This window comes from Camelus bactrianus, chromosome 14 (genome assembly GCF_048773025.1).
Source record: "Camelus bactrianus isolate YW-2024 breed Bactrian camel chromosome 14, ASM4877302v1, whole genome shotgun sequence".
Classification (NCBI taxonomy): domain Eukaryota; kingdom Metazoa; phylum Chordata; class Mammalia; order Artiodactyla; family Camelidae; genus Camelus; species Camelus bactrianus.
Window position 1 is genome coordinate 10,675,103 of NC_133552.1, and position 23,560 is coordinate 10,698,662.

The following is a 23,560-nucleotide window of genomic DNA, read 5'->3' on the forward strand; positions in this document are numbered from 1 at the left end:
AAAGCACGGAAAGGCAATGGGAAGCCACTGAAAGAGTCAAAGAACAGGTGCTCTTGACTGATCACTTTTAGTCTCTGAAAAGACCCCTTGGGCTGCAGCAAAGGACATGGTGTCCCGGATGGTGGTGAAGACGAAGAGAAATGAAGGGACATAAAAGCTCAAGTCAACAGGCCTCGTTGCGGGTTGGCTATGTGGAGGGGCCGTGGGGGAAGGTCGGAACGACCCCACGGTTTCAGGCTTCCGTGTGACGGTGTTACTCACCGTACAGGGTGACAGCGGAGGTGAGGTCTGGGACGAAGAGAGACCGAGGGAACAGGGTGTTCCGAGAGAGAGAGCTCAGAAGTACTGAAGGCTGTGGATGGGTTAAGACAGTGAGTGGTCATATTACACATGACCAAGGGATTCACTGACTTAAGGTTAACTAGAGGCTCAGACGGGAGGAGGGGTGGGCTGTGAGTGGGCAGGGAGCAGGTGGAAACAGTGCCTGCAGACCCCTCTTCCCACAACAGGCTGACTGTGGAAGGAAAGAGGGCTGGAGCTGGAGGGTGCTGGGGTGGGGGTGTCAACGGAGAGGGGTATTTTTAATGGCAAGAGAAATTTACACTTGTTTTAAAACCTGATGGGAAAGATGTGGTTGAGGGAAAAGGCTGAATACACAAGAGAGAAAGTACAGGACTGGGTTCTTAGGAGGTGGAAGGGGATGCAGAGGTCGAAGGGCTGGTCTTAGGTGGGAGAGGGAACGTACTCCTGGAAAGGAAAGGAAAGAAGAAAAAATGGGTTCCTTCTTTTGCTTTGATATTTCTGAGCTTTTCTTTTTATCTTCAAAGGAAAAAAAGGAAACTTAAGGAAACAGGATGTTTTCATGCCTCTCAATTTATACTGTCTACAATTACAGTGAATACATAACTTTATACCCTATGTTTGGTTTTAGATTTTCAAAATAACAGATTAAGTTTACATATGTAAGTGTCAATTTTGTTTATACCTGGATGTTCATTATGAGAACATGGGGCTGCCTCTCGTTACCTGGAAAAATGCTGTATAAGAAGATACACATTCTGGTTAGGAACCTACCATCGTTCGATGTGTAGAGATGAAAACGTCTGTGAAGCTGCTTCTCGAGTTAATAATTTGAACCCACACTGTGTGTCCCTGATTCCTCTGACACAAAGGAACCACACCAGAAAGTGGAACCCATACATGAGAAGAGTACGGAAGTAAGAACGCTGAAACAAAGACAAAATAGAAATGACTTTTCCATTTATCTGTAAAGGAGACATTGAAAACACTTGGCTGCAGACAACTGCATCTTAATACTGAATTCCCTGGGTAGATCCTACATATGAATGCCACTGTTCCATTAGTTGCGCTGGCAAAGTCTGTTCTAGAAACTGAGGATGCCTACTGCTCAGAGCTGGGCTGTGGGGCCAGGACGTAGTTACTCGCTTCCTGGAGGCTGAGTCAGACAAGAGGAATCACATTACCTGTGAGACTCAGGGATGCTCTCTGCCAGAAGCATAACAAAGCAGGTCTGGGGTTGCTCTGAGCAAGGAGAATGTTTCATTCCCCTTCTATTTTGTGCCTCCTTGCCCAAATATATTTCAGTTTCAAAAAAGGTGAATTACCAGGGTACCTTGGAAAAACAAAACACTAAGATTTGAACCTGAAGTTCGATACCTGGCTAATGAGAATACTGACAGAAGAGAGACAGCAGAGGTCACAAAAGCCACGGACTAGATAGGAGCCTGAAACAAAAACCCAGTCTCTCCAAGTCTGACAGATATCTGATTAAATACATTTTAACAATTAAGTTCTTTAATACTTTGGATATTTAACTTAAGTAGTCTTTAATCCTACCTGAGTATTCACTACTATTAACAGTGATTAATCTTGTTATTAGCAGTAATGTGACATAGTGCCATTATTCACTACCATTGCAAACTTTAAAACATAAGAATAATAGATCATTAGTCATCACTGTACTCAAGACTTCCCTATATAGAATTAAAAAAATAGCTTAAAATCTTCCATAATTATGGTAATACACACATGGAATGACAGATGACCTATGCAAATGAGCCTCCCAGTAAGACTCTATGTAGAATATTTACTATCTCATACTAGTAAATAAAGGTCCCTTCCTCCTTTTGGCTTTCGTTTTTCATAATTATAATCTTTAGCATCACTCTTCATTCGCATGGCTTTTTCTACCCCCATGGCACAGAAAGAACCATGACTCAACAGTGGTAAGATGACACAGGAGAAAAAGCCCTGAACTGAGCAGACCTGTATTTGAGTCCTGGCTCCGTTAATAATGAGCAGGCGGACCTTGAGCAAGTTACTTCCACTCTCTAAATCTCACTTTCCTCATCTAGAATGAAAATGCCTGCCTCACAAAGTTACTGTAAGGATTAAATGAGATAATATTAAAGCCTTTAGCCAAGTGTTTGGTAACAGAAACTCAATGAATGCATTTAATAAGGGAGAAAGACCTGAAAACTCACTTCCACTTCCTGACCACAATTTCACTTGTGTATTGCACAAGGCAAGAAGGGAAGGAAGAATAAAACACTTATCTACAGGGTATTAAAACACACTTTTTGAAAAGATCTAGCACTCCTCATTTATCACCTGGAATCATTCGTTATGTTTTGATGTAAATATGTCTTACCTCTAAGTAGGTAGGGCAGAAACCTCATCTTAAAAATACTGTGGGAATCTCACAGCTTGCTCAGTGCCTTCCATTTAAAATATTTCCAATAAATATTGGTTGGCTGATTAAACCTCCAAAAGAGCATTTATGCTTAGGAAAGGAACAAACAATTGAAAGATAGAAAAATAAAAATGAAAAGGTAGAAAAATAATACCTATAAACTATTCTCCTTGATGATTTTCAGTGTGATTTAGATGAGCTTACTAGTTACCAAATAAAAATATTCATGACTGCTTTGGCTTGGACGTTAATAGAAGGTTTTTTGTTTGTTTTAGGATGATGGCTACTTTTTAAAAAGTAAATGTGGAGCTCATATGAAGACCTTAATTTATTTGATTTCTAACATATTTAAAAGCATAAAAATATAATCTACAGAGGAATCTTTCTTTAATTTTTAAAACTTGGCAAAATATCTTAAAATTAGAAGACATCTAAAAACATATTATGGGCTGGACATAGTTACATGAAACTAACAGTCATACAGAGCAGATATTTAAAAACAAGAAGAAAAAGACATTTGCTACTTCAATATTAACAATAATCCTTAATGTTTACGAAATGTAAACAAGGAATTCAGGTGAAATTTAACACTGACTGATAATTTTATTATCTTAAAATAAGAAGTTAATAAGAAGTCCCAAGGCTTAAGCAGAGACTCTTCGAAGAAAATCTAAAGACATCAAACAGTAATGGATTATATTTTGAGTCCTTTAAAAGTGAGAAACTTGAGAACACTGAGAGAATGTAAACATCACTCTTGGAACTGTTATGTGGGCGTATGAACACTTTTAAGGATGCCTGAAAGACTCCATTGGTGCTGTATTGTCACACACGTTTGTCTTCCAAGAGAGCAACAGGGCGGACAGCAGGATGAACGGAGAATGTGTGTAAAGGTATTTAGGAAAGATAAGTCTGAAAACCATACAGTTAAGCTACTGAAGTTGCTGTTTACTATCTTGATTAATAGTGTTACAATTTACACATTGTCCACAGACTGAGCACCACAAAGGTTTATATTACTGACAGCACATTAAGAGAAAACCCAAGCAGCTGGGAAACGGAAGGCCATGCTGCAGTTTCTTGGACACGTGGCAGGTGGACGTGTACCTCTTGGAGAGGACCTTCTGTAAGGCAGGTACGGCTCCATGAGAATCGCCTAGACTACAGGTCTGCTCAGCAGGAGTTTACACAGCGGCTGAGAGGACGACTGCCGATCCCTAGTCAGTGGACCATTTATCCTTTTTCTACAGAGTAGCAGCCAATTCTGTAGGGCCCAAAAGCACCATACCAATCACTGACTTTCAGAGATGGAGGCAGGGATGGATGGATGACAAGATAAATTATAAACATGTAGATCCTGGGATAGATCCCTTGATTACTGGCTAAAAGCAGTGGGGAAAAGAAGATTTAGACCATCGCACAGTCTCATCTAAATACTATCCTGGAAAAAATTCAGAGCTTTCAATTAATGGATGTTCTAAGTGAAAAGAATTTAAACCATTAAAAACAAAACCCCAAAACACAGTTTGTTTCTACTGTTGCCAGCAGTACAGATCCCAACTATTTTTTTGCCTAGATCACTCCAAATGTTTCCTAATTGCTACTTTCTTTTTCTCCAATCATTTTTTCCTTTCCAAGTAGATTACCCCTTTTTTCCCTATTTATGTATTTTTTTAAAAGGAAAAAAAATTTATTCACGAAACCCTTAAATTAATGTCTAATTTCATTAAGTGTTTTGTTTGAATAGGTATTTTTCATACAATTACATTGTATTTACAATATCATTCTATTTTCATATAACTTAATATTTTAGTATTTCCCCATGTTATTGTACAGTCTCCATTATCATCTATTTTATTGGCTGCCTGACATTTCATCCAGGGGAGGTACCTATGCTGTCTAGTGTTGGGGTTTAGTATTTTATAATTTCCAGTACTTTACAGTTATAAATTGTGTGCTGAACATCATGCACATACACTTTTTCTTTCCTTACCTCTTGTGCATCAGTAGAGTGATGACGGTGACTATTTAATCTCAAACTCTCAGTTTTAAATTTCTAGGAGTTTGATATTTCTATGTTTAATAGATTAACCTTTTCTAAATACCAGTAAGAGTCCATAGGGTTATAGAGTTACATCTAGATGCTGAACATGTTAAATAACTTATTTCTTATAAAAAAGGAGAGTTCAGGTTCTCACATTTGAGCAAAATCCTTAAGAGGTTTTATGACTCTGCCATTAGTATATCTTGGGGAAAAAAATTGGAATTTTTTTGATGTCTTACTTCAGAATCATTGAGGGAAAGGTTCAATCTTTTATTCCTTTGGTTCTCAAACTCTGGTATGCATCAGGTGACCTGGGAAAATATTAAAAATGCAGACTCCTGGTCCCAGGGCTAGAGTCTGATTTAGTGTGTCTGGGATTGGCCTAGGAATATGCATTAAAAAAGAAAAAAAAGCTCCTCAGGTAATTCTGACCTTATGCTGAAAAGTCTGGCTTCATTCTCAATCTACCTGATCACTCTAATAGATGAACCATTGAGACTACGATACACAGTTACTATGCTTGATACATTAGATCTACATTTTAAGTGAAACAATGATTAAAATAAAAAACATTGCATAGAATAATTCCTGTTTATATTTTTCCCTCCAAGTTACTCCAGCTTCTTTAGCCTAATCTATAAATTACAACCTGAAGGTTAATGTCATCAGTGATTTTTTTTTTTGAATATACTGAAAGGGCAGTACAATGTTACAAATATGAAGGTATAATGCTTTTCTAAGAGAAATAGTTAAAAAGATTTAAACTTTGAATAAAACTTAAAATATAGTACTTAAGTATGCTGACATGGGAAAAACTAAAGGCAAGTTGATAGGTTCAGAAACGCATCATTTGGAGAAACTTGCCTTATAACTGAATGGGGACTCTCTTTGTGTCTTTAAAAATAAAAAATCAAAGAGCTCCTTGTATACTAAATTGAAGTGAAGTCTACATCCTTGTATAATCATGGAAAAAAAAATCAATTCCTAAATGTGCCAATCTTTTCTTTCGAAAGGACCCTCATTTTTATAAGATTAAGTATGAAAGCTTATTTGATGCTAATATTTATGTAAAAAAAGGAAAAAGACGCTGATCTATGGTTGATGAAAGCCTCACCTGAGCAATTGATTCTTTTTCCAAATGAGCTCGAGATCCACATGCAATAGCCATTTGATCCTGAGGAAAAAAGCAATGAAATAATTTTTCCATATTTAAGTATCATTCATAGAAATATTTATTTTCAACATGAATATCTTTTTAGAAACTGATTTTTTTTTTAAAGTAACATTAGTTGCGGAGGGTACAACTCAGTGGTAGCACACATGCCTAGCATGCACAAGGTCCTGGGTTCAATCCCCAGTACCTCCATTAAAAAAATTAATAAATAAAAAAACCTAATTACCCCCAATAAATAAAATTAAATATTTATATATTAAAAAAATAAAAGATAAAGATCTATACTAATAAAATATAATTAAAACAATAAAGTAACATTAAATATTTTTAAAGGTTTATTGAGGAGTTCAGAATATGTACACCTTAAAGAAGTATAACTGTATTTACTAAGATGACACTATTCAGGGCTAAATATATGGGGCATGTATTATTTCAAAATTCACATATTTAAATAATTTTTCTAATTAAAATATTGTATCAAAATAATTATAAGAAAAATTAGTAATATTAGAAAAGGATTATCTGTAGACAGTATGATTTTACATATAATTATTACATTCTGGAAAATCCAAGAATATCAACTGAAAGACTACTACAAACAATAAGAGAATGTAAAAAGATGAGAGGGCACAAGATGAATAGATATATAATATTTCAGCCTTCATATGTACAAGTAATAATCAGAAGATATCTTTTATATATTTCTGTATTTATAACATCAATAAAAAAGAGAAATCTATAAATAAACTTTACAAGATATATGGTAAGATCTAAGTAAAGGGAACATGTAAATGTAACCAAGGGAAACAAAAGAATCAGGGCATACTGTGACCACGGACAAGAGGATGCAACGGCATGACTGAAAAGTCAGTGCTCCCCAGCTAATCTTCAAAGTTAAGGCCATACCAACGGACATATCAAGATAACTTTTCATTGATTTAGATAAGCTGATCTGGAATATTGGGGGGAAAAAAGAACCAAGAAGAGCCAAGCAAATTCTAAAAGTGAAGAAGGACTAGCTCCAGAGGATTTAAAAATATATTATAAAGCTGTAACAATTAAAACTAAGGTACTAGAATGTAAATAGATAAATCTATGGATCAGAATGGAAAGGCCGGGGGGAGGGTATAGTTCAAGTGGTAGAGCGCATGCTTAGCATACACAAGGTTCTGGGTTCAATCCCCTGTACCTCCTCTAAAATAAATAAATAAATAACACATCCCCCCCCCCAAAAAGAATGGAAAGGCCAGAAACACACACACACAAAACATATGGGTACTTAAGAGTATGATAAAGATGACATTTTAAATCAGTGGAAAAAAGATGCTGTGGTCTATTTGGTAGCCATTTGGAAATCATATTAAATGGACCTGAGGCAAATGCTAACTAGGACATACTCCAGATATATCAGATTTAAGTGTAAAATATCAGAAGTAAGTCTTAAGTGATCCCAAAGACAGCACAAATACACAAAACCCAGAATACATGAATTTGACAATAAAATTTTTAAAAATTGTGTGGCACAGCAAAAATCCAACCATATTAAAAATTAAAAAACAAATAAATTAGGGACAAAAAATGGTAATTTATACTACAGACAAAAGGCCAATTTTCAAAATGCAGAAAGTGCTCCTACAAATTACTAAGAAAAGTACTACCCAACTCAGTCGGAAAAGAGTGGTAAAGTCTTTTAACAGAGTTCACAAAAGGAGGAAGTGAAAATAGCTCTTTAACAACTGAAAAAATCCTTACCTCAGTAACGCTTAGCAATGCAAATCAAACCTATCAGTTTTTCCCATATACGCACTCTATATGCACAGCAATTTGAAAACTGTTACAATTACAAATACACATACAATTTGGCCCAGCAATTCCACAACTAGGAATTCTTCCCATAATAAACCTGCATGTGTGTAAAAAACATTCATGGACAGTTGATCACTTGACTACTGTCTGAAGCAGCAAAAGGGACTAGCTATGAAGCTGTGCGTGAGGAAGCACTCTGATGTACACATAAGGCTCAATCTCCCAGATAAATTGTTAAATGGAAACAACAGAACAGTGGACAGTGTGTTACAATTTGCATTTTTCAAATAAAGAGTATATATATATATACATATATATATATCTTCTAGATGGAGATACAAGAAATGGATAACACTGTTCCTTCTGGGAGTAATTAGGCAAATACTAACTAGGACATACTCCAGATACATCAGATTTAAGTGTAGAATGGGACTGAGAAATGAGGGGCAGAACTAGGTTCATTGTATCCGTTCTTAGACCAACCATCTGAATTTTGAACCATTCATCAAAATAAAATTAAAATGTGTTAATTGTAAAGAAATTGGCAAGCATATAAATTTACATACATAATACAACTATTATAGAGAGGAAAGTCATGTAAATCTCACTGCCTAAAAGCAGCCACTGTTAACATTTTGTATATCGTGTTCTTTTTGCCTCTGCATTTAAAAAAATCATAACTGAAATTTATCCATGTATATCATGCTCTTTTTCATTTAAAGTAATCTGAAAATTTATTATATTCAGGTTTGTTGTTTTTGAGCTTTTGGTTGTGGGTATTTTCAAACATACACAAGAGTAGAGAATGTAAGAACATGAAGTCCACGTACCCACCATCTGGCCTCAACACATGGCCAACTGCCAACCTCACTTCCTCCAAAGCCTTTTACTACCACCCTACCCATCTGGGGATTATTTTGAAACAAATTCTAGGCAATACCAGTATCACACCTAAAACATTAAAAACAAATCCTTAACACCATCAGATATACAGTCAGTTTTCAAATTTGCCCAATTATCTCATAAACATTTTCAGTTTGCTTAAATCAAGTGCCAAATAAAATTTCTCCAATTTGATTGGTATTTCTTTTATCCCTGGGTTCCTCTTATTCCTTTTAAATTTTTTTCCTGTAATTTATTTGTTGAGGAAACCATGTAATTTGTCCTGTAGAGTTTGTTAGATTTTGGATTTTGCTGATTGCACCCCCCAGTGACATTTAACATGTTCCTCTGTCCTCTGTATTTCCTGTAAACTGGCTGTTTGAGTTAGAGGCTTGATAAAATTCAGGTTTATTTTTCAAGAACTTGTCATAGAAGTTGCATGTCTTTCTTTTCTGTGTGTCAATTGTAAGGGCAGTATAATATTTCACCATATAGGTTAACAATACTTTCACCATTTACCTACGTGTTGACTGTTTCTAATTTCATTTTATTATAAAGATGTGTAACAGAACATCTTTGAATGTAAAACTCTAACTGTATTTTGGATTTCTTCCTTTGAGAAAGTCATACAACTGGAATACTAAAAGTATAAATGTTTTTAATGTATATGGGCCAAATTATTATTTAAATTAATTCCCACTGAGTATGATATTTTATTATTTCATCTATTGTTCTTGCCAGTTCTGATTATTTTCATTTAAATTTGTGAATTTGATAAGGGGAAAATATAACCACATATGATCTAATGTGTTTAAATAAAAAGGTAAACTTTTGGGGAGTTTTTATTAGCTATCGACATTTTCTTTTGGAAATTACCTGTTATATACTTCGCTTACTATTTAATTTGGTAAGAATACTTTCTTCCCTTCTTTTTCTGGCAGAGGTATTTTGCTCAGGAAGGGAGAGAACAGTTTTCTTAAAGAAGAATCACATAAAAAGTTCAATTGTAAAATGCAAATAAGCTTTAACTTTGAATCCAAAAAGAGCAGAAACATTACTGAGCAAAAGGGCAAAAAAAATCCTTCTACCTTTCAGACACTGAGTAGAGTTAAAATGTCATTTAACTAAACTAAAAACAAATTAAAAAAACGCAGATGCTTTCCTTTTAAAATCTCCTTTTCTTTCAGCATGAGTCTCTAAAAGCTTTTAAGAGAGTTTTGTGTATCTGTCATTCTGATACAAGATAATAATCTCATTATCAGATGGACTTCATCTAAACAGCTCTTAAAGTAGTCAGTTATTCTTCAGGAATAAAGGATATTCTTGTTTTAAAAACTGCCCATATTAGAAAATGTATGTAGACATGGAGTCTCTTTCTTCTAAGCTCTTCCAGACAATAGCTGAATTTCTTACGGCTTTTTTAAAAAGAGTATTTTAGTTACTATGACAGCTGGCTTATAAAAGCAGTAAAAAGTGGTACTGTAATATATTCTAGAAAGAAATGCTTCAGCAGAATCTCTCTCTCTCCTAGTACTGCTTCAGTTTTCTCACAACTCACTGGAGAGAAGAAATAGACTAGAAAAATTACAGAAATCCAATTTATATTAACAATTATAAAAAAGTAACATCAGAATTAGTTCTGAAAATCAAGCACAAAGACTAATGTTAATAATCATAAGCTATTGAGTGCCAAACACACGCTAACACTGGACAGACATTTCAACGATTTTAATCATTACCTCAGGATTATGAACTTGGGCTCAGTGTCCTTATGTCATAGACGAGGAAAATGAGCTGGATGGATTAACTTGCCCAAGTTCACATGGGATTTGAATCTAGATCTATTTGAACTTCACATCCAAAGTTAAGAAATATACTGAAATGGAAATGGAACTCCAACAGACAAAACTGACTCCACATGAGGTAGATACAGGAAAAAAAGTTGAAACAGTATAGAAATTAGTTAAATGAAAGTCAGATAGTAAAATTAGTCATATTCACCCAGTATGAGCAGAAATGAAAAACTTGCTATATGAAGCAAACTAGTGAGTTAAGGAAAAGTTTTATTTATTAAAAAAAAATGTTTTGATTAAAAAAATTCTTTCCCTCCCCTCTTTTTGTGCAAAAGCAATATGAGTTCATTGTTAAAAATAAATGAGAAAATTAATCTAAAAATACAAATTTGAAAAGAGATCCATAGTTCCACCATCCAGAGACAACTGATGTTAACATTTTACTTTATAGATAAATATATCTGGATACTGGAGATTGAACCCAGGGTCTTGTGCAGATGTTTAAAATTTGCTTTTTTCATTTAATAATGTATAATGAAGAACCATCCTATATAATGACTTTAACCAGTGTAACTTAGTACTGCACATTTTAGATTGTTTCTAGCTTTTTCCTCTCATTAAAAAACACCACTATATAAAAAAACAAATAAGCAAAAATCTTTGAAAATTTATTTTTATATACATTCTTAATTTTCTTAAGAAAAATTTTCTCAAATCTGGGCCAATGGATATGTATTGCTGGGTCAATGGATGTAAATTATTTAAGGCTTTTGATTCATATTTCTAACTTGTTCTAAAAAAAAAATACTATATCAATCTGCTCAGACTCAACAGATAAATTTGGCAACACTCATTCTTTTTCTCTTTTATTTGATGAAAGGTGCTTTGTTACTTCCCTGCCTTTTAAATTAAAAGTATTTTCTCCTGACAATCATGAGGATATTAAATTTACAAAAATTTCTGTGGTTAGGAAGAATTGTGGTTGTTAAGACCAAGGTTTGAATCTTCTAGAAAAGGGGTAATAAATACGGCCTGTGGGCCAAAGTCAGTCTGCTGCCTGTTTTTGAATGGCTAGTGAGCCAAAAGTGGTTTTTAAAAGATTGTTAAAAAAAGAAGAATGCTGCAACGAAACCATATATGGTCCACAGAACCTAAAATATTTACAGCCAGACCTCAGAGATATCACGGGTTCGGTTCAGACCACAATAAAGCAAGAATTGCAATGAAGTGAGTCACACAAATGTTTTTGGTTTCCCAGTGGATATAAAAGTTAAGTTTACACTGTGGACTACTATGACACTGTAGTCTGTTAAGTGTGCAGTAGAATTATGTCTATGTTTTATTTATTTATTAAAAAAATTTTGGGGGGGGAGGAGGTAATTAGGTTTATTTATTTATTTTTAGAGGAGATACTGGAGATTGAACCCAGGACCTTGTGCATGCTAAGCATATGCTCTAAAGCTTGAGCTATACCCTCCCCCCAATAGCATTATGTCTAAAAATATAATGTGCATACCTTAATTAAAAAATAATGCTGTTATGCTGTACACCAGAAACTGATACATCGTAAACTGATTATACTTCAATAAAAAAAAATATATATATAAAAATAATGCTGTTGGAAAATGGTACTGATAAGACGTGCTCAAGGCAGGGTTGCCACAAACATTCAGTTTGTAAAAAATGCAGTATCTGAGTAGCGCAGCAAGGCAAAATGCCCTAAAATGAGGAATGCCTGTATTCTCTGGCCCTTTACGGAAAGAGTCTGCTGTTCCCTGTCTAAGAGAGATGCACTTTCCAACTAGGTTTGCTGGCACTAAACAAACACTTGCTCTGATAGGCAGCCCTTGCCCTTCGAAGGTCTGGGAAACACACTTTGTGATCTGCTGAGACAGACTCTTATGGGAATTTTATTATATACAATCTACCTCTTTTTATGTTTTTTAAGACTGCCTTTTAAATTTTCGCATTCTCCTTTGTTAGATTTTCACAAAGATCTCGGCAAAACGCTTGTGTAACTCCCTGGTCTATAAAATAAACAATCTGGGAAGTGAAGGGATCCCTTTTGGAAGCTTGGTTATCCACCTACGTACCGCGAGGGTGAAACAAATATACCAGGTTCTTAGACCTGCCCACATGGTCCACAGAAAAGGCAAGCAGTAAGTGGCATGTTCTTCTGTTCTAGGAACAAGCAAGCCACGCATACACATAGGAAATGTTGGTGTACCAAAACTTCACTTGGCCAAGGAGTCAAAGGAACATCTTGGGTCATTAGTTAGCAATCACTGCAGATTGAATTGTGTGTGTGGTTAATATCTGTTTCCTATAGTTTTTCTTAATGTAATTTTACTCGACATCTCTTTCATATCCATTACATTTAATTATCTGTGACCTTAAAAGCCTAAAAGCCAAGCTTGTTGAAAGTATGTCTAAATGAGAATTTAAGGTACAAGTCATGCCTGAGGAATTACTCTCTGATTATGGAGCATAGACATCTTGTCACCTGTTTCCCTGTTTAGGGACTTCTTTTATTCTATGTCAAGTAGTTAAGCCACTGAACAAGTGATCATCACATATTTTGTTTGATTACATAAAATCAAGCATATTTTTTTAACAAGAGGTAGAATAACTACTGGTTAGGAAATCGAAAAGCTGGGAGAAAATCTCTGCACATTAAAATAATACAAATAAAATATTTGGAATCAGATGTAAATCCCTATTGCATTTGTTTGTCATACAAAGCTCTAATTAAATTATACACATTTAGTTCAGAACCTTAAAAGAATAATTATTTTCAGAAATGTCAAGCAACTTTATTAAGTTCATCCAGCAAGAATAATCAGACGAGAACATGTGACCTGGTGACTCTAAGAAGAGATGGCAAGTGAGAAGCACAGTGACCCTTGAGCAACACAGGTTTGAACTGGGCTGGTGCAGGGAGGTGTGGGGTAGGCGCCCCTAACCCCCTCCTTGTTCAAGGGGCAGCTGTGATAAAGGATTTCTTATTGTTGCAGTTAAAAATAAAATCAGCTGTGAAGAAAGAAAACAACAGAAGCCACTGAAGAACACGCTGGAGAGCCTGGCAAACCAATGCTGTTTGTAAAGGACATTTAAGGCAGCTACCGCCATCTAGTGAGTCAGCCATGTAGTCATTACAGGACTTGACTACTCTGAAACCCATGTTCCTGTTTCATTATTTTCAGAACTATTCAAGTCACTTTTCATTAGGGCTGAAGGGAATATATGTCAGGCATGCTTATCCAATTTGTGGCTTAAATGAATTGAGAAGAGAAGAGCAACTGCATTAAAGGCAGAAGAAGAATCTACATCTTGAGAAGCGGAAACAGAACATGCTGATGTGTAACAGGGATGAATTAAGAGCACACTTCCATTCCTAAACAGGACAAAGCAAAGGAAACACAGGAACAGAAATAACAGCTGGACCAGTATAAGGATGGGAGACAAGGCTCAGTGGCAATACTCAGAGGGAACAAAGTGATGTTGTAACCAGATCCTCACCAGCTTCAGTGGAAAACGACCAGGATGATAAGAAATGTGCTGTTTTAAAACTGAAATAACTACTGACAGCCCAAAGTAGAGAAGACACATGGAAAACAGCTTTCACTCTGAAGGGTTGTCACAAAGAAGTAGAAATAGACTGTTTTGTGCAGATACAAAAAATAGAACCAACCAAAGGGGCTGATTAAAAGGAGACAGATTTGCATTTACTGTAAAGAGGGGCTTTATAACTGAGTTGGGAAGGATGAGAAGATTCCTTTTAATGTCTCTCTGCAAGTTAGGGGCAGAGGGTAAGTTTTCTGAGCACAACACCGAGTGTGCATAAGCTTTGTCAGAATTGGGAGTCCTAATTCAAAAATAATTCTCACTGGGTTGACTCAGAGACTACGGATTTTGGAACTTTAACTACTTATCAATTATCTTTCTTTTTCCACCTCTTCCGAATAGTGCTATATCATGCATATTGATAAAAAAATTTTTAATAAATTGAGTTCAAGTTAATTCAAGTAAGTTGTGATACCCTTAAATAATCAGGCATGTCGTGAGGTACCCAGAACAGGCTGTGAATTAACAGCTTAGTCATGATCATATACTTGAGTTCTTCAAATCTCAACATTTCTAGTAACAGTGCAGTACACTGGATTATGATAAGGAACAAAAAGATGACATCAGAACTCCTGTCCTCTTTGGAGTAGTACACCGGCTACCAGATTCACTAGAGGAAGGTGCAGAGTTTTTTTCCTGTTTATAGTTTGTCTGACCCTCTAACTTTGCCCCCACTGTAGAATTACATAAAGTCAGCTGCTAGCAACCTCACATCTTCCAGTCTCTCTCCCACTCTTAGGTCCCCATGCTAGAGAAATAATGCAAGAGAAACACTAATCAAGTCTCTGTGGGTTCTCTGGGGACAGAACCAGGAAATCAAAGCCAAGAACTTCACCAGCGGCATTTTTCTTTTAGCTTACCATGACTTACTAAGAGGTGGAAGAAAAACTTTTTTAGTAAGAGTGAACACATCACATATCCAATAATAATGTCATATATGACATAAGGAAGCCCTGTCCAACAGAACTTTCTAGGATTTTGGAAATGTTCTACATCTGTCTTAGCCAATAAGGTAGCTACCAGTCACAAGTTTTTGCAATGTGACCAGTGAGACCAAAACTTTTACTTAGTTTTAATTAGTTTGAATAACCACATGTGGCTAGTAGCTACTCCTTGAATAGTGCAGGTGAAAGGGGTATTTCCAGAACTAATTCTTTTAAGAATTACATTAGTTAATTTATTTAGTATCTTTAAAAGAAAGGAGTGGGTGATAGCAGGGGGAAAACAGTATTTCGCAAACTATGAAGTTAAATAGATATTTTTTTCTAGAAAGAGGAATATGAGGTGAATTTTGAAAATTACTAAATTTTCTGTGTTTTTGGAGGTTTTGCTTTAATGGGTTTTACATGTGTTTTTGAATGAATAGGGATTATTTTAACAAATTTATAATAATAATGATCAGATCTAAAACAGGAGTACTTCATTCATGGATAGTCCTATTTATTGATCTTATTTTGGCCCTCAGTTTGTTTCCTTAGTTCTGTCATTTCTCTTGTTATCACTCTGCTGTTTTTCATCTCACGTTCAAATGCTTTTGTTGCCAAACTCTTATTTTCATTAAATGTTATTTCTTTAGCAAAAATACTTTTGTGTAATTTTAACCTTTTCCTTGGATTACATTGGCGGCTGGGGGTGGTGGGGCAGGGGGAGTACCCGAGAGCTCTGTGCAGCTTTGCGGGGTTACTTTGGTTCCTTGCTGTTGTGGGGTTTTGTTGTGTCCCATACAAGGGCAGGTACGCTCCTCAGAGGAATGGATCTAATCACATGGACCTGTGACCAACTCAAACCCAGCTGGAAGCCCTGACAATGGTGAGTCCTAGCAATTTCTGCTTCTGCTGAAATTCTGGGATATTCTAGGTGATGGTAGGTAGGTGTATTGTTTGCTGTTGTCCATGGCTGTTAACTCATTCTCTCAGTCTGATTCTTTCCAGATTGGGAGTATTTGGTAAAAAGCTCAGAATTTGGTAAACTCATCTTCTTTCTATAAATGGCTTTTAAAAAGTGGGAATGGCACCAGGATTTTCTTTCTTTCCTAACTTCCACTTTTTTTTTTAAATGTTGATACTGGCTTTATTCATAATTGCCAAATGGTAGAAAACAGTCCAAATGTCTTTCAACAGTTGAATGGATAAAGAAGCTGTGGTACACCCATACAAGGGAATACTACTTAGCAAGTAAGAGGGACAAATTAGTCATATACACAGCAACATGGATGAATCTCAAATGCATTATGCTGAGTGAAAGTAACCTCCAGTTTCTGAAGCTACAGCATGAACTTGCACATAATCTTTTTTGAATGGTTGCTGCTTGTATTTTGTTTTTCTTTGTTTCATCAAAAACAAGGTCCTGTGATCCAGTTTCATTTCACATCTTAACCTGGAAGTCTCTGTCTAGGCTTTTAAATAAAAGCCTTAGATGAATATGCATGATAAATATTAAAACTCTGGTACAAGTAAAGCAATTTAAAGTTGAAAGAGATGGACAGAGAGAATATTAAATAAGTAATTGTCAAGTGACTCTCAGAAAATGAGTGAATGTTTATAATGAAATGATTAGTTCTTCTGTGGGACTGTGTACAGGAATTTCACAGCAAAAAAAAAAAAAAAATCCCCCAATATTTTACCTTATAGATAAACACCATTTAAATTTTACTTCAAACCCCCTCTACTCCTGATTAAGTATCATTCACACTGTATTCTTATACTCACAGGCCAGGGCTGTAGATCATTCAGTCCCTTTTCTAATTTCTCAACATCTGGAAACTTTGTGGCCCCATCAGCATCTGCCATAAGGATCTTTTCTCCCCGAGAACTGAATATACCCTGTATTTAAAAATTTCAATGAAAAGAAAGTTGCTTAAAATTAAAGTTAAATTCGGTGGCATTTCAATTTATTCTGCTTTATTTAAAATATCTAAGAATGAAATATGAGATGTGAAATGGCAAAAGGAGGCCACAGATCACTGGAAACAAATTACATTGACAGGATCTTTCCAAATGTATCTAATGTCTATTTCGTGATTTTAAAAACTCTGTGAGGTGATACAACTAACACCTTGGAAAATACCAAGATAAGAAAATAGATTTTTGACAAATTAAAGATATTCTGCATCAGTAAGAATAAAAATGTAAAATACCTATCATAAATGTTGTATCTGTATTGTACACGTATCATGGTGCTTCAAAGGAATCAGGAGCTACTTGGAGCAGCAATATGAAGAACATATTGATGGAGAGATTGAACAAATACAGTATATGCAGCTTTGCTGTGAAATGCATTATAACATGATAGGTTTTTAGTATTCTTTATTATGGAATCGAAAATATTTTAAATTAATTGTTAAATAAAGAAATGCAGAATGTCACTAAGATTCCGGAAGTATGGATAAGATATATTCAAATACTATTTTGTTATTTGAGGCATCTGACATTTAGAAAAATTATGCCACTCAATTTGAATTGATCGGTCTTTTGGGCAAAATGTGAGTGTCAGTAGTAAAAGTCTAAAAGACTCCACCTGATGTCCATGATCTGAACCCACCTAACCCTCTGGCCCATCTCTCCAGTCAAGCTCTATGGACCATTAGCAGCTCCTTTGCTGTGCCTTTGTTCATTTCCTTCTCCACAAGCTCCCTGTGCTGACTTTCACCTGGACAATCCCTAATCCTACTTGAAGACTCCATTCAGAACTTAGCTCCTGTAGGAGGTCTTTGCTGCTCCTCCCAGATGGAGGTGGTGCCCCACATTCTGCACATGCTTCTCCTGGAGCATTTCCAACACTAGTGAGCTGTGATATCCTGAGGGCAGGACAGGTATCTTCCATTTCAGTGTGTCTAACGAAGTCCCTGGCATGCAGTGGGCATTCACATGTTAGCTGAGTAAATGAACGAAAGGATGGATTTAAAGCCCACGATGAATACTGCATCAATCCTATTTTCTTCCTCTCCTTTCTGCATATCCTGTGACCCAGTCAGAGCAAACTCACTGTTTCTAGTACATATCCTGAGAGTTCCTACTTCTGTCTTTTCCTGCTTCGCTGACTGGCATGCTTTTCTTTCAAATCTTTCTCCCTACAGGATCTGAGCAGTGAAGAGCATGGATTTCAGGGTTAAATTAACCCAGTCCAAACCTTGACTTAATCTCTGTGTGACCATGAGTAAGTCACTTATCTAAGCCTCAATTCCCTCATTTATATGATCAAAATAATAGGACTTCACTCACTGAGATGATGTGAGGAGGTTTCAATGTGATAATTATGTTCAAGTAGTACACTTATGGCCCAGCTCAAAATATTCAGCCAGCGCTCACCATCGTTGGAAGCCTGGCTTCAGCAACATTTCCTCATGTGTCCGAGGCTGCCAGTTACCCACCAATACCCATTCTTTCCTTCTTCCTTACTAATGGAATCCTGATTTGGTTGTGAATGAAAATGTTAGAAAAAACATTTCTCAGCCTTCCTTGGAAACAGGGGAGGCCCCGTGATGCTCTTCTGGCCAATGAGATTTAAGTCAATCATTGGGCGGAGCTTCAGGGAAGGCTCCTTTAAAGGAGCAAACCAGGGAGCACACATCTACCTTCTGCCCTTACCCCTCCTGTCCGGAGGGTGGAGGCACCGTGCGTGCAGGGCGGGCAGGAGCCAGAGGGAGTGAGGTAGGAGCCTGGATTCCTGATGACACAGAGGGGCTGCTGAACTGCCTGCATCTAGACTTGTTAAGGGGGGCAAAATAAATCAGTTAATCCCTAAGTCATCCAAGGCACTAGTGTTTGCATTTTCTTTCACACGTCTTGACTTCTGATCTTTCTTTCAGTGTATTTGATTCCTACCTGATGTGCCTTAGCTGAAAGTAACCTCTTCTTTCCTGGAATTTCCACTGCACATCATCGGTGCCTCTCTCTCAAGTACAATCACTGTTAGTATTAGACTGTAAATTGCATCAGGACAGACCTGTGTCAGATTTAGCTTAATACATGCTACGATGCTTTGCACAGTGCCCTCATGCAGGTAAAACTCAGTACACAAAAGCATTTTATGAACAAAAAATCATATAATCTTATTATTTGGTGACTATGTCAAAGACACAAGACAGATGGCAACATTTTAAGCTTTAAGATATACGTATTTTCCTGAATCACCCAGTACATTAAGATACAGCATGATATTTTTGATTTTATCACATACATACATATATGCATGAAGTTATTTTTAAAAGCAATTTGTCACTAACTTGGAAGGCTGGTATTCGACTAGCCAGGTGTAGAATTCACGTGTACTATAATCTGCAAAAGAGGTTATTCAAAATATCTTTATATTTTAGATAAAAATGCTGAAACCATGCCTTACCATCCTAATAGCACCGCCTTTCCCCCGATTCTTCACCAGCGTTATCACTCGTACTTTGTCACTTCCATGTTTCTGACAATATTTAAAAGCCACCTGTCAAATTAGATGAAAGCAGAATAAAATTAATTCGAATTCCAAGATGGTAATACAAACTGGGTTTCTGATTTTGGCTTAAACACCACCACTCTAGTCTCTCTCCTCGGGACTAGATGACACACAGCGCACATGCTGGTGGCCCAGAGGAGTTGAATTCCTGGTGGCAAGCTCTGTCACTGACCTACTAAGTTGAGTCACAATTCACTTTGCTGCAGGGGGAACACTGGAACAGGCAGTAGCCATCTCTTACTCTCGACTCCTCTGCCTAAGCCAGTGAGCTGCTAGGAAAAATTAAAATAAAACCCATGCACTGACTGACTGGTACAGATTTGTGACTATGTGCCCAGTGATATTTAATGACTTGTTTTACTTGTCAGCAATCGACCTTCTTCCCCAGAGAAGCTGTCTGTAACCATTTCCCCCAAATCTCTCTCAAATTCCTCGCTCTCAGCAGAGAACCACGCCATGACTTGTCCTCTTCTGAACCTTCCATCTCTTCCTCTCTGCTGGCTCCTCAGCCTCAAACGTGCTCAAAACTCCAGCATCCTAGAATTTTTCCTTTCACTTCACTATTATCTTAAGCGACTGCTATTACTCTTTGATTTATTGTCAAGTCATGAAACGGTGATCTATACTTGCTGTCTACATCTTCATCACTCATCTGGTCTTCAAGCCCCTGGAGTGTGGCTCCTGCCCTTTGCTTTTCCACATGTCCTTCTATAAAACCTCTTCATCCACAGCACCCTCGCCTTCTGACGCTTTCCACAGGCGGCTGTCAAGTTATTCTCATCTGGTGTTTGCACTCCTGTCAGGCCGGCTTGAGATTCAACTTAAACACGGTTTCTTCTTCCTAGCTTCCATGCTCATCCTGACCTTCTCCCATGAAAAAGGAGAGTGTAATTCTAATAATTATGTGTTCCTAAGGCACTTTCCTATTCAACTGTGACTTCACTCATCTGTACACCTTCCCTGTGGGAGCTCAAGACTCCAGCACACTAAAAACTTTCCTTTGATGTCACTATTATCTTAAAATGTCATCATTTCTCTTTGATTTATAATCAAAGTCATGAAACAGTGATCTATATTTGCCTAGTTACAACTTTTCATCACTCATTTAGTAATGAACTACAGACCCTCCCCACTAGGCTGTGAATTACTTAAAGGCAAAGATTAATATTTCTAGTGCTTGACACACAGCCTGGGGTTGATTAATCTCAGTGAAGAAAGGCAGGTGTTGTCCTTTGTACTTGCTCCTGCTACAGGACTGTGGTGGGCATCATTAGCTGTCTATCCAGCAAACAATACCTCCTTCCTTGCTCTTTTGGCCCCAGTCTGCATAGTGACAGTGAGTGCAGTCCCAGGAGATGAATCATGATTGGTCCAAATCCTCTCTGCCAAGTACTTTCCCAGCCCCTCTTGCAGGCATGGGTGGCCACGTCAGCAAGTTCTGGCTCATGGACTCTACGGGAGGTCTGCTGGAGGGTGGGAGCTTCTGGCAAAGATTTTTATTCCTGGTCAAAAAAGGAGAGAGGCACACAAAGATAATTCTTAATGCCCTGGCTGTCTCTGACTGCTCCGGAATCAGCGGTATTTGGGGCGGTGGCCCATTCTGTGATGAAGGAGTGCATTGGAACTGAAAAGTGGATGAAGCCACCTGATGCTGTCCAAATGCTGAAACGCTGATGTCCAGACCTCCTGGTACAGAGATAATTAGACGCCTTTTATTACCTAGGCTCCCCTCATGAGACACTTCCTAAATGACAAAAGTACTGAACACATCCGTGCTCGATGATGTATCTGGTGTCTCCAGTATTAGATGTGAACTCCTTGAAGGCAGAGACCGGTCTCCATCTTTGTATTTCAGCACGAGCCCTAGCCCTTGACTCATACTGATGGTTCAAGAAATGTCTGTTCAGACAACATTCACTTGAGTTGCAGATGTTCGTCCTGGGTGGCAGAAAGCTTCACAGTCATCACAAGACTCCAAAGCCAGGAAGATAAAGTCACTGGGTGAGCAGCTGAGTGAGCCAAAAGATACCTGACCAGATGAGGATGAAGGCTTCTTCTAAAGGGGATGGAAGAAAGCAATCACTGTGGAAGCCCCCTGCTCGGGGACATGGCACTGACGCTTCAGTGTGCCCCGCAGAACACGGCAGCAGCTGTCACCTGCTCACCATGTGTGAACTCAGTTCACACGCAGTGCTTACCTTTCTGGTGTCTTATATTATCTGAGGATACAATAAACAATACTCCCTTAGACTGCACTCTGGCACACGTTTTGCCTCCTTAGTTTAAAGCTCCTTAGGAACAAGTACTGTAAGGTTTTTGTCATATCCCTTGGAGACAGGAAGACAATAAACACTCAGCTTAGAGGAGACGCGTTTCTTTTTCCTTCCTAAAACAGATCCCACCAACACTTTCTGGCCTCTATACCTTTGTTTACACTATTTTTTTTCCAATCTGAATATACTATCTTCCATGTTCCTAGTCATAATCACCCTTAAAGGGTTAGTTCAAAAGTGAATTCTCTTTCTCTCACATTTTTATTAGCATTTTATCTTTGGCTCTATTTTTATCTGCATTACAGAAACTGGAGCCAAGCTGCCTGACTGTCCTGGAAGCCCCTTACATAATGGGGCAGGCTCGTGTACTTGCAGGGGCCAGCCAGTGTCTAGCACGTCCTGCACAACTGGTATTAACAAAAATCATTACTGATGAATAAGCAAGTGAACAGATGTTTCTCTGTACATTTATTTTAAGGTCTATTATGTTACCATTTAACAAAAATATTAACAGCACCATAAAGGAATCTTTTATTATAGAAACATGAATGTCAAAGAAAATGTGAAACAATCTTACTAATAAAAACACTTAGAGGTTCAGAGAATGATTTATCAGGACCAAAAACACCTAGAAGTTCAGAGAATGACTTATCAGGGCCATTGAGAAGATTTAATACATAATCAAGTATCAGTGCACCTGGACCTGGCAGTTACGGGCCTGAGAATGCAGGAAGGACAGGGGGGTAATACCTTAAGACACTGTCACCTCCCGTGGGTCAATCTAGATGGCAGTGTGGAGGACACCAAAAGACATACCCAACACCCAGGGCCCAACAGGAAGACATCTTCCTATTTCCATGACTGCTTTAGAGACTGTAAGTTAAGATGGAGTCTAAAGAAAAGAATTATGCTTAGGAAAAAAGGAACCATAAATTGGTAGGCAAAGAGGGTTCCCCAGAGGCCAAGGTGAGCTGTCCTCACGTATATCCTCTCACTGCCTGGTCTCAGGGAGCAGGGAATGGCAGCTGCCTTTCCCAGCTTTCCATGTGTGAAATCTCTCTGCTTTTTCTACTACCCACGTATATAAATGGAGAGTATCTGGCGCCGCTTTGGGGTGCTCTGACAAGCGGAAATATGATTTCCCACTTGCTAAATCATTCTATCTGTTGGCAATTCTAAAAGCAAGTTACGTACCTTTGAAGTCTGGTCTTTGCTGCCATCGTCAACTACTATCACTTCGTAAGTGAATGCAGGATCTTGTTTCTGCAGGAAGCAAAAATAAAACACCACAATTTGGCATGACTGGTATTAGGAATTCTAAGAGTTGTAAGGAATTCAAAAAACAACTATTTCAGTGTTGCTGTGTATAAACATGAATATAAACACTAATCATATAAAGTAAAAAGGCTGGGGACAGAAAGGAGAAGAGACTGGGCAGGAGTGGAGGGTGAACGTGGAATAAATCTCAGGGGGCCCCCACTCCTCCCCGGCCGCCCTGCCCCACGTGGTGGGAGGAGCCAGGTGCTGAGGGGCTGAGCAGCTCCGAGAGGGGCCACGTGGTGCACGTGGTGAACCAGGAAAAAGCGCACAGGGTATGAAATCAGAGCGTGCAGATTCCAACCTGGCTGCACCGCTTAACTTTATGACCAGACCAAACCTAGTCCCACGGCTGGTGTGCAGATTACATGTAATAGAAGAGGCAGAAGCGTCATGTATAACAAGGGCTCAGTTCTCTTCCTCTTTTCTGTAAACTTAAGTTTTGAGGAAGGCCCCCTCTCTTTCAGTGACTCTTCTCTCTTCCTTTTA

The 23,560-nt window shown here is 37.6% G+C and overlaps 1 protein-coding gene across 1 annotated transcript in view; it reads right to left on the reverse strand.

Moving 5' to 3' along the window:
* ALG5 (ALG5 dolichyl-phosphate beta-glucosyltransferase) overlaps positions 1-23,560 on the reverse strand; it is a 36,221-nt gene that overhangs the window by 7,932 nt on the left and 4,729 nt on the right. The window contains exons 4-8 of the mRNA XM_010951484.3: positions 22,949-23,017; positions 19,377-19,469; positions 16,745-16,858; positions 5,872-5,931; positions 1,075-1,226 (exon numbers count right to left, since the gene is read on the reverse strand). Of these exons, the coding sequence (XP_010949786.1) occupies positions 1,075-1,226; positions 5,872-5,931; positions 16,745-16,858; positions 19,377-19,469; positions 22,949-23,017 (488 nt within the window). The remainder of the gene's footprint in view (positions 1-1,074; positions 1,227-5,871; positions 5,932-16,744; positions 16,859-19,376; positions 19,470-22,948; positions 23,018-23,560) is intronic.